At 40.8% G+C, this 12,251-nt stretch overlaps 1 protein-coding gene across 1 annotated transcript in view; it reads left to right on the top strand.

Moving 5' to 3' along the window:
- Positions 1-5,583, top strand: part of MAL2 (mal, T-cell differentiation protein 2) — a 29,592-nt gene extending 24,009 nt beyond the window's left edge. The window contains exons 4-5 of the mRNA XM_015567451.1: positions 240-395; positions 3,260-5,583. Coding sequence (XP_015422937.1) covers positions 240-395; positions 3,260-3,331 — 228 coding nt within the window. The 3' untranslated portion in view covers positions 3,332-5,583. The remainder of the gene's footprint in view (positions 1-239; positions 396-3,259) is intronic.
- Positions 5,584-12,251: the final 6,668 nt, after the last annotated feature.

Raw genomic sequence — 12,251 nt, 5'->3', positions numbered from 1 at the left:
TATATACTTTATTATAAAACTCAATAGGCCAGAAGGTTTGCCACTGTGCCAATTACATTGGGGCACTTGATTTTCATTTGGATTCTAATAGCTTGACTTTGCTAAAGCAGCCAAAAGAAATGGCTAATGTAGTTCAAGATTGATTCAAGTTCTAAACTTCAACATTGAAATAAGGAACAGAAAAAAATGTAGATTATTATTTTTAATTGTAGACGTCTCTCCTTTCCCTCCTCTTTCAGGATTTTGCTTACCATTTTACAGTGTTCGTCTTCTACTTCGGAGCCTTTTTACTGGAAGCAGCAGCCACCTCCCTGCACGATCTGCACTGCAATACAACCATGGCCGTGCAGCCGCTCCTGAGTAATAACCAGTATAACATAAACGTAGCAGCTACAGTAAGTATTTGATGACTACACCTTACCCGCACTTCCCTTCCACTGTCAGGGTCTCCAAGTAACTCCTCAGGCAACAATAGTATTTTTAATAATATCTGTTAGCATTAAACATATAATAGCCGTTTATCTGTACAATAACCTTATGAGCAATGTACTGTTATTACCCTGGTGTTGTGGATGATGAAACTGAAGTATACAAAGAGGTTGACATTCATGTAAGATTAGAGCAGTCAGTGGCAGTGGTTGGCTTTACACAACAAAGTCTACTTTGTAGAAAGAATTATTGTGCCTTTTACTTCTTGTAACTTCAGACCTGGTAAGGGAGATTTGTTCTTCAGTGTGCAATACCTATTTGTAATTCATTTGAATTCACTGAGAGCCTACCACGAGGCAGGTGATTTGCTGGCAGGTGATGGGACAGGGATGCATTAGGCACAGTTCCTACCAGAGAGGGAAGTCCAGGTGAGTGGGGAGGTAAACATGCCAGCCATCACAGAGGTGGTATAGAGGTGAAATGCCATCCATGGGGAAATTTTTTGAATTGTTTTATCGTTCTTAATTCATGTACTTAAATGAGTATCATTTTGTATCAACATTGACATTTTAATGTGACAGGCATCTAAATTATTCCCTGAAATCTCTTGATAATTAATGACTATAAGGCAAGTGGTTGATTGTAAACAGTCCAAATTCCCCATATAGCCATTTAAAATATGTCTGGAGCTATGCTGTCCAATAAAACTTTCTAAAATGATAGAAATGTTCTATAAATGCACTATCTAATATGGTTGCTACTCATTAATTTAATAATTATATTTAAAAAATAATAAAACACACCAAAGAGGTTGTACTTGGTGACAGATCACAATTTACGTTTAAATAGCCACGTGCACCTAGGAGCTATTGAACAGCACAGGTCTAGAGTTAGGGTTTCAGAGGATAGAGGACTGATGATTCCAAGATGTACTGTCCCAAGTTTCTGTTAGGATCGCCAGGGTTTGCTCATGGTCTACAATGAACTAGACCCCTGGTCGGCAAACCGCGGCTTGCGAGCCACGTGTGGCTCTTTGGCCCCTTGAGTGTGGCTCTTCCACAAAATACCATATGTGGGCGTGCACCTACAGTGCGATTGAAACTTCGAGGCCCATGTGCAGAAGTCTGTATTTTGTGGAAGAGCCACACTCAAGGGGCCAAAGAGCCGCATGTGGCTTGAGAGCCACAGTTTGCCAACCAGTAAACTAGACTGAGGTGGCTGTGAAAGGCTTATTTGGTCAGTGATTGTTACCCTTTCTTTTTATAAGAAATATAACTGTTTTACTTAAATTTTACTTAAAACCCAGTAAGTGTGGAAAGAGGGCTTGTATGATGCCCATCTTTCCTTCTCACAGAGCCACCTCTATCCATTTCGTCATCTCTGAGGTACTTTCATAGGATCCATGTGATCCAAAGATCACAGTGAGGAAGCCACTATTTTTTAACAATTTTACGAAGTTCAGGGACTCAGAATTGACATCTATTCCCAGTAGATTTTCCTTTACTACTTCCATCCCCTCCTTTTCAGGGGTGCAGGCTAATGCTCATTATATCCTTGGATCTGTGAAGTCGCCGCATATTGATTTTTTTTGTAGTTGCTCTAAGATCCTACTTTCATAAGAATAATAGGCACTTACATACTTGATTGGCGGTGGATATCTCTAACTTTTCACTAATATTCCTTTGCCCTAAGAGCTCAGTTTTCAATCAGAGTGTGAAGTCTGTTCTGTGACTTTGTCCCTGTTATCCTTCCCTTTCTCTGTCTTCCTACATGAAGCTGCCTTAGTAAACCTCTAAGTGCTTAAAGTGCCACATTAAGTCCCAGTGTACTGAGTTTTAATACTTAAATGTATGATCTATTTATTCATTTGTGTCATTATATTTAATCCATCACTTTTCTTCTTCTTTTAATATAGCTTAAAGAGAGGAAAATTCCAGTTCCCTAATAGATATCAAAGGTCATTCTCATTCAGCAATGTCTGGATTAGAGACGTACGTACCAGAGATATAACCGGCTCCATCCCCAGGTCCTGACAGTTGCACTTTCCTTGGCTGTGTGATCACTAATATGAACAGACACCTCATAATGAATTTTTGAATACCATATTGGGGGTATCACAAATACTTAATAAGTGATTCCCGTATGTGAGCAAAAATGCTCAACCTAAGGCTGTCTACAAATAAGAAAATTATTAGAGGCTAGAATCTTTAAAAGAAGGGTTAATGGTGTAAGGCCATGGTTGGCAAACTGGCTCGCGAGCCACATGCGGCTCTTTGGCCCCTTGAGCGTGGCTCTTCCTAAGCCTTAGGAGTACCCTAATTAAGTTAATAACAATGTACCTACCTATATAGTTTCAGTTTAAAAAATTTGGCTCTCAAAAGAAATTTCAATCATTGTACTGTTGATATTTGGCTCTGTTGACTAATGAGTTTGCCGACCACTGGTGTAAGGTAATAAAACCGTTGTACAAATCAACAGAGAGAGAGATGAATATGGCCCTAGCTTGTGTTCTCAGTGGTTAGAGCATCGGCCCATGGACCGAAGGGTCAGGGGTTCAATTCCTGGTCAAGGGCACATGTCTGGGTTTCAGGCTCAATCCCAAGCCCTGGTTGGGGTGCCTGCAGGAGGCAACCAATCAATGTTTCTCTCTCTCCCCCCTCCCCCACTCCTCTACTCTCTCTTGGAAAGATCAATGGAAAAAAATATTGTCAGGTGAGGATTAAAAAAAAGATGAATAGGAATGGCTTTCATAAGTGTGGAAGTAAGAACGAGTGTTTTCTTCAAGTCAGTGTTCTAACTCTGATGAGAATTGTTATTTCCCTTTTCTTAGATTTTTGCCTTCATGACGACAGCTTGTTATGGTTGCAGTTTGGGTCTGGCCTTACGAAGATGGCGACCGTGACACTCCTCAGAAGCGCACTGTCTGTGTGTTAGTATCATTTGTTACTTCATTCGTCTAATCAGTTTGGATGCTGTTTTGTTCAGATATAACAACAGTCCAAAAGCTGTGTGTTTAGTAAGTGGAGAGATTCTAAGTATGGTTTTGGTTTATTTCATTATGATATTAAACAGAGAAATGGCCTTTAATTTTACATAAGTCTCTTTTTCTATTTCTGTATATTTTATGGATATAAAAGTTTTGTCTTTAAAGATATTGTTTATTAAAAAAAAAAAAAGGGTATCTCTTTTGTTTAGTTGCTAAGTCATGTGAACCTTAATTTCGATAGGTAACTAGAACTCCCTAAAAAAACAACCACATTTTAAACAGGCTTCCCACTGAACTCTATCTTTCAGTGTAAAACAGGTTGGCATTCTTTTTCTATCGTGGCCCAAAGCATTTGAACAAAAATTATGGCATTTCAGAATTTTTTAGATCTTAGCACAAATGGTAAATATTTTAGGCTTTGTGGCCCATATAGTCTGTTACAACTACTCTCCTCTGTTGTTGCTACATGAAAGCAGCCATAGATAATATGTAAATGAATGAATGTTCCCATAAAACTTTATTTGCAAAAGCAGGCAGCAGGCTGGAGTAGGCCTGTGGACTGCAGGCTATAGTTCACTGACCTCTGGTGTAAAACCTTAGTTCTGTGTCCTGTATGTTATTGAACTGATCCCGAAAGGTATAAAGCTAATTAGAGAAACCACATACTTTTAGTCTCCTTATGCAGTAATCACACTGCCTTTGTGTTAACGGTCAAATACTTACCCTTGAAGGGGTGAATAGTTTCTCAAGCTAATTCAAGTAGCTTCCTGAGTATAGGAAAAAGTAATTTATGAACTGAACAATAGTTGCTTAATCAAACTTAGGGTCTTCTAACACCTGAGCAAAACTCTCATCTGGCATCCTTAGAATGAGATCTCCAGACAGACCATTAACCACTACTGGGTTGGTTTCCAGCTACCTGTGTCTTACTTTGTATTTATTTATGCTTCAAAGTACAGCTGGTTTCCCTGTGCATGAATATACGAATATTTGTGTGTGGGCATGTGAGGCTTTACCAAATAGAGCTCTCCAAAGAGTTAACTTTTTATATGTTTTACATTACTTTCAGAGTTAAATCTGAGTAGATTAACTATAACTTAAAGTTGTAGATACTGACATGTTTTGAAAATAGCCCCGAGATCAGTGTTGTTTCTGCGTTGGTGACAGATACACAGAATCCATTTTAAAACAACAGCCGTCATAAAACCTGTGCCTGGTGGAAATGCACAGGAAAGTGGTGTAGCCCACCTGCAGAGCCTCTACTTGTGGAAAGGTGCCAATGGCTGGAGTGGGAGAAGTCAGGCCCCAGTCCCCCCCACCCCCACTCTCTTCAAACAAGGTACTCATCTCTTGCCCAGAGAGGGCTACCTCTGGGAAAAGAGGACTTTGTGATTGTTCTGCACTTTCAACCCTTTGCTTTTTGTGGCTGAATCACCCCGTACGAGTGCCATGGGTAAATCGGGCTATTAGATTTCATGGAGCATAGAACAATCCTGAATGAGTAGCATGATCAATGATCAAACACTGTCTGTGTCCTAATCCCCTAGAAGAAGGAATCTTATTAGAGTCCTTTTGTGATGTTCTTCTGGTGATAAAGGACACGTTTCAATATGTGGCAAGAGGATGTCAGTCGTAGGACTTTATACTCGTGCTATATCTGTTCTATAATATCTGACTTCCTTGGTTTTTCTAGCGCCATACCACACACCTACACCTGTATTATGAATTGTATATTACTAAGTCATAAATGTGCCATAAGGATATATAATCCATTCTGGTCTGAATTGTTTAATTAGTCTACTAGGTTTAGTCGTGAGATTTTATCTTCCAGAGTATAACAGGTCCGCGCTTGGTGGCATTAACTTAAATGATTTCACGAAACTGCTTGATGGCACTTTGTAAATGATTGCTTCTCGATCATGAAGAACCAAGACTAAATACTCATCTAACTGTGAAAACTTAGATTTGCAGATTAATTGTGTTCTAGATTTGTGAGTTGTGTGGCAAAGCACTTGAACAAAAATTATGACATTTGAGAATTTCTTTCTAGAGCTTAGCTCTAAAAATGAGAAAGTGCTGGTTGGTTTTAAAATCTGGTAACTCCATGATGAAAAGAAATTTATTTTATAAGTGTTATGATGCTAATAAAGTATTCATTTGATAATCTCTTTTGGTCTTCTATTTTTTTATTCAATTCACTTTGAAATTCAGTTAATCTTTTTTTCTTTAATAAAGGTCAAAGAGGTATATGTCTGTGGAAGTAATATTATAAAGGAAGTTTCTATTAGTACTCTATTTTATTTAAAAAGCATTTATGTAATGATTAATGTATGCCTGGCAGTGTTCTAAGCAATCTTTTTCTAATATTAGCTCATTTAATCCCCATCATGGAAACTCTGGGGTCGGTACTGTCATCCGTCTCATTTTAAAGATGGCAGAAGAAAAACACAGACCTTAAGGAACACCCAGGGTCATGTACCTAGCAAGTGGGAAAGCTGGATTTTGAACCCCAGCATCCTGGCTCCAAGTCCAGGCTTAATGACTGTGTAGTCCTCAGTTTTCCCAGATTTCACATATTTTACATATCAAAAAGTATGACCCACCTCCCCCTCAAAGAATGGTTAGTAACAATCATCTTTTAGGCCTCTTTTTTTTTATTATCATAACCAAGAACTCACCTTCTTCCACTGTGTTCCTTTGCAGTTCAGCTAGGAGTATGCACCATCTGGCTGGGGGTAAGGAATTCTTTCTCATCCAGTCTTATATTCTTTGCTTGATCAGGTGTCCTTAAAATCCCATCCCATCAGTACTCCCCTGGCTCCTGCTAAAAATATGTGCTAGTTACATTTTGCAGCTGCTTTGGGATATAATCTATTTTTTATCAGACATAACATGAATTCAGCTGTTTTTCTATTTTGGTCATTTGATAATTTCCATTTTTACTAAATTCAGAATGGCCAATGTAAAACCCATGTTCATTACTTTTAGCTGTTCTCCCATTCAGCCAGGAGAGGGCAGTCTAAGTACACTTTACATACTTGGGCAGCTGCTGGTCAAGCGTGGGAGACTTCAGAAAGATTTTCCATTTCAATATGATGTACTCTTGAGTCTCTTTCCTCAGGATAACATGTAACACTAAAGTTTATGGTCACATGTAGCATGCTGTTCTAAGCTGAGAGCGATGGTCCCTTTTACGGCACTAGCCAACACGTGACTATTAAAAGCCTAGGCAGCGATAATTGTAGTCACAAAGCCTGTTTCCATTGTGGTGAGAAAGAGACCCTTAAAAACTTCGGAGCCTTTCATGTCCTTGAGGCACTTACTCTATTACAATTAAAAGTCATCTTTTCAACACCTTTCAATATATCTCACTGTTAATCATAATGCAATTTTGGAAAACACTCACGGCTCCCTTTGCAAACCTTGGCTGTCCCTTCTGAGGCTGGGCACTGTGCTTTCACCTCAAACCTTGGCGGTGAGTGAATTATTAACAACAACACATACTTAAGATCATTGTGCATTTCGTGCAATGATCAAAAGCTTCTTAAAGTGCTGCATATTTTGGTGAACTTTCTATCTGATGAAAGTCACATTCTCACACCTGGCTTGGTCGGGTGGTGCCATGGAAAGAAGACAGTTTGGAGCCAAGTGGAATTTGTTTCATATTTTGACTCAATCATGAGATTTGAGGCAAGTTTCTTTATTTCTAGGTCAGTTTTTTTCCTCCAGTCTGGAAGAAAGGGCTCTGGTTTTACTGAGTAATAAGAATTGAAGCAGGAATTGCTCCTGCCATTGTTTTTGTTACTGTTATTTTGACCAAATTACCCAAGAACTAACCAATGACTTCCCGCCAAAGGGTAGTGGAGCCTTTGCTCTGCTATGGTAATGCAGGCATCAGCCCCAAGAAATCTGGTTTTATCAAGCCACCCAGTTTTCAGTGTTGAGGAAAATTCAAATTTTGTTTTCACGGCCCCGGTGAGGTCAGAACGGCCCTGGTGAGGTCGAGACGGCCCCAGTGAGGTCGGAACGGCCCTGGTGCGGTCAGGATGACTCCGGTGAGGCTGAAACAGCCCCGTGAGGCCGAAACGGCCCCGGTGAAGCCGAAATGGCCCCGGTGAGGTCGGAACGGCCCTGGTGAGGTCAAGATGGCCCCAGTGAGGTCGGAACGGCCCTGGTGCGGTCAGGATGACTCCGGTGAGGCCGAAACAGCCCCGGTGAAGCTGAAATGGCCCCGGTGAAGTCGGAATGGCCTTGGGGAGGTTGAGACAGCCTTGGTGAGGTAGGGATGACTCCGGTGAGGTCGGGACGGAGGGGTGTTAAGAGATCAACCGAAGGACTTATATGCATGCATATAAGAAGAACCAATGGACACAAGACACTAGAGGGTAGGGGAGGCCGGGGGAAGGTCAAGGGGGGAAAAAGGAGACATATGTAATACTCTTTGTAATACTTCAAGAAATAAAAATTATTCAAAAAAATATATATCATTATAATACAAGCCCGAGGTAACTTCAGAAACTGAAATTTAGGATTTTATAACCTTTGAACTACAATAAAGCCAGAACCTAGATTGTAATTTAAAAAACAAAAACAAAAACAAAATTGTTTTCATTCACAAAAAGTCATATACCTCAAATTTCTCTCATATAAAATCCCTTTCTTCTATATGCCTTTTTTCCCTTCGGGAATACCAACACCAAAAATAGTAAGAAATAGCAACTCTCTTAATATTTCTAGTTGACTATGAGTATATGTGATAGGTACCTCCTAGAAAGGAACCTAATTTGGTCTTAAAGAAATAATGTTTGCAGGAAATACCACAGGTATAATTAAAATCTTTCTTAGGTGCTCTGCATATTGCACTGTTTTATATATGCAAATTGCACGCAGAAATCAAACTGTCAATTTAAACAAAACACCTTCACAAACATAATTTGTTATTTACAACAAGCTTCTAAGAAGGCAGATATTAACATTCTACTGAGAAATAAACTGATGCTAACAGACCACACCATCAACTCTAAATAAATCTCATAAAACAGGTTTTCAGACTCCAGTATCTTTCTACAGAACAGCATTGTTTTTATGGCCCAATTTCAAGCGATTTAAACACCGGTACATTTATGATGGATCAACAGGTAAACTACCCCTCTCAGTGAGTGCACCAAAGGCTGGGGTTATCCCCTTTAATACTATACACATCCCCTTTAATACTAACCCCATCCAAAGTGAGATGGAGTTAGCCTCTGAGGAGACCCCAGCAGCTAAAACACAAAGCAAATTTTTTGACCTTCAAGCTAATGCCTTTGAGTGGCTGCTTCACTATTGGAAATCGCAGTGAAACTCAGCAAGACTAAGGACTATGTGCATGACATGACTTGGTTGGTAAGACCTGGGATTAGTCATTGCAAAGAACTGAGTTATAACTATTGATCTAGTTTTCCTGTATGGATGATTGGCATTTATGTGTTGGTTGGTATACTCTTTTTTTAAAATCCTCAGCTGAGGACATGCTTAAAGAGAAGGGGGGAAAGACAGAGATGAGAGAAACATTGATCAGTTACCTTCCATATGTGCCCTGACTCGATAGAATACACAACCCTATTTATGTGTCCTGACTGGGAATCAAACCGGCAACCTTTCGGTGCACCAGACAGTGCTCCAACCAAATGAGCCATTCTGGGTGGGGCAGTTAATAAACTTTTATTTTCAGGGAATCCTAAAGAATGATGATGCTGGCATACTACATAGACACTGATAATAATGCAAGTGTCTGAAAGGTGTAATGTGTGTTTTCAAACGTGTGCCACAATAATACCAAGAACAACTGTAGGTCAGGGTGTGTGCTAGGAGTTTTTGTATATTGTTTCATCCCGCCTTTTGACAACCCTGTGATATAAGAACTGTCATCATTAAACCAGTGCAGATAAGAGACGGCTCAAGGAGGGCCCCGGATCATGAGCCAAAGGCTTTTCATGAGGAGATAATGAGCAAATGAGGTCACAGTGGAGCTGACGAAACAAATTATAGCAGGCCTTGGATGATAAGCTATGTGTTTAATATTTTAATCTGTAAGGAACACTAAGTGCAAAGAAGTGCTTTCATGGGATTATTCTAGCTGCAATGTGCAGGGACAAATTGAAGGAGGGGAGACTGGGGATAGCCAGCAGACTAGAGCTGTGTCTCTGTGTGTGTCTGTGTGTGTGTGTGTGTGTAAGACAGTGAGAATATAAATTTCTTGACCTCTGCTCACAAAAAGCTCACAATCCTATGAAAAACAGTAGATATCATAGGTATGTTATAATCGGATTGTGAATACAGTGCTATAGGGGTGCCGAGGACGACGCTGGTCCCAACCAGCCATGATCAGAACACATTCTTGAGCGAGCAGGTGTCTAAACTGATCTGAACCATGAATATGAATTATTTAGGCACTGGAGGGCTGGAGAGGTTTTAGAAAGTGACATGATGCTGTGTGTGAAGGAACAAAAGGACGAGATTGCTGGAAGAACTATAACTAGTTCCTCTAATTGGGGCCCCACATGGGACCTGCCTCTGAGCCTAGAAATTAGAGGCGAGGTGACATGCAGTATAGCCTTTCCATAAAGAAGTGTTGGACTTGATCTTGAGGGTGAGGCAAGCCGTGGGTTGGAAGCAGAGTCATGACGCGGTCAGGTTTTTGCCTGAGAAAGATTTCTCTGATGCTGATGGAAAGAATGGCTTGTAGAGAGTGGTAACTGGGAAGTGAGATGACCATTGAGGAATCCCAGCAAGAGATGGTGAAGTTCAGAATTAAGGTAGTGGCCGAGGACACGATGGAGAAAAAGAAATGCACAAAGAAGGTAAGTGAGGTGTAATTGATAGAACTTAATTCTCAGGATTCTGTCTTGAGCTCTGGAGACTGAGTTGAGTACTTCTGTTGTTTTATTTTGTTTTGTTTTTCGAAAACCTAGCCAGAACTTAATAGGAGAGTCTTTTTACTCTTTCTCTCTCAATGTAAACATTCATATGTTTTCCAGCAGAAGAATTGACAGAGATGATTACAGGGTGCTATTTTGTACCCCACTTTAGGTAATAGCTGATACATGTTCTGCATTTCTTTTTAAAACAACAGCAAAAATTGAATTACAAAACACTTTAAGGATTTTAGATGAGAGATTACAGACATGTAGAATTAGAGCACTTCCTTAGAACACCTCAGAAAACACACATTTTTTTCCTCTGGAGTAGGCCCTGCTGATGGGAGCCATATATAACATTTATTTTGAGTGTGGACTCTCTGGCAGAAACCACGTTGTTGCACCAAACAACAGTCTATTTATCGCTCTCTATGGCAACTATCACCAGTGCTCCAGAGCACTCCATCAGAGTGCTAAGCAGAGACCAGAGGGCCCTCCTGGGCCTGCAGAGAGAGGGCCTGTCCTGGAGTTGACCTCGCTCCCCTGAGCCTTCTCTCTGCTTCCTTCGCTCTATGGCCCAGGGTCCTCTGGCTCCCTTTTCTGCCTTGCACCTGGGCCTGCTTCCGTTTTCTTTTCCATGAAATCTTAGGCCAGGAGAATCTTCCCATTCTCATTTGGCAAGCTCGAGATCATTACCATTTTAGACTTGGAAGCAAACTGAGAGAGCATTGCGTTCAGTCCCCTCCTTTAGAAATGGGGATACTGGGGCGCAGAGAAGTGAAGGGACTTGGCCGCACCACCTAGGTAATTTATGACAAAACTGGGACGTCGATCCAGACCACTACTTCCCTTTCCCAAGCCAAGGATTCCAACATTAGATGAATGGGAGCAGTAGGCTATATGGCGGACATATTTGGCTTTGTTTATTTGATGGATGATTTGCTTGACTCTCCAATTTTTCTCTAGAATATCACTTCCCCATTTTTATCCCTGAGGTTCAAGCAAAATTCACTCAAATCCCTAGTTCCATGGGTAGAACATAACTGGGGCCGCGCCAATCAGATAATCATATCTTTCAAGCCCCGTGATTAGCTCAGAAATGAACTCCTGACTCTCAGTCATTCGGGAGTTTTGGTACAATTATCAAGATGGGGCACATGCACATGTCTTTAACCCCCCATGGGACTTCGGCGGAACTACAAGCACTTGGCTTCAAGTTACTTAAAGCCAACCTGTCATTGCATGAAACCAAGAGAGGAAGTCAAAGCTTGGAGAGGCAAAGACCCAGAGTTCTGATGACATGGGTCTCTAAATTCTCCCATCCGTGATAGATTCTTTCCCTTTGACTTTTGCAGTCCCATTATCAATGAATTTCTTCCTTTGTTTTAGCCCACTCTGGGTGTATTATCTGCCACTTGCTAAAGTGCCTTACCCAATAAAATGAACTTTTATGAAGCCTCTTCAGTCAGTCAGTCAGTTTTCAATGTGATGACTTTTTCTTAAAGGTCTGGTGTTTTTTTTTTCTAGAATCTCTAAGAATTTCCTCACTTCACCTTGCTGAGATGAGGTGGAGGAAATATGCATTGTGAAATTCTTATGTCTTGGAGAACCAAGATGGCGGCATAGGTTAACGCCGAAGTTTGCTGCCTTGAACAACCATTTCAAAAGTGAAACTAAAAGACAGAAGGGACATCACCCAGACCCACAGGAACACTGGCTGAGTGGAAGTCCTACAACTAGGAGGAAAGAGTAACGCATTCGGACACTCTGAGGAGGCGCAGTGCTGAAGTCAAATTCTGAGCTCTTTTAAAAAGCCAACAGCGGGGAGAAGAAGATGGCGGCGATATAGGCAGACGCGTCCCAGGTCGTGTCCGGAGCAAATGGAGTGAGCAGCTGAAACTAATAGCACCCACCCTGAGCTGCTAATTTTATTTAAA

The sequence above is a fragment of the Myotis davidii genome, unplaced genomic scaffold (genome assembly GCF_000327345.1).
Source record: "Myotis davidii unplaced genomic scaffold, ASM32734v1 scaffold1, whole genome shotgun sequence".
In the NCBI taxonomy this organism is placed as follows: Eukaryota; Metazoa; Chordata; class Mammalia; order Chiroptera; family Vespertilionidae; genus Myotis; species Myotis davidii.
The sequence above is the reverse complement of the archived record's forward strand: the minus strand, read 5'-3'. Positions and strand labels throughout refer to the sequence as shown.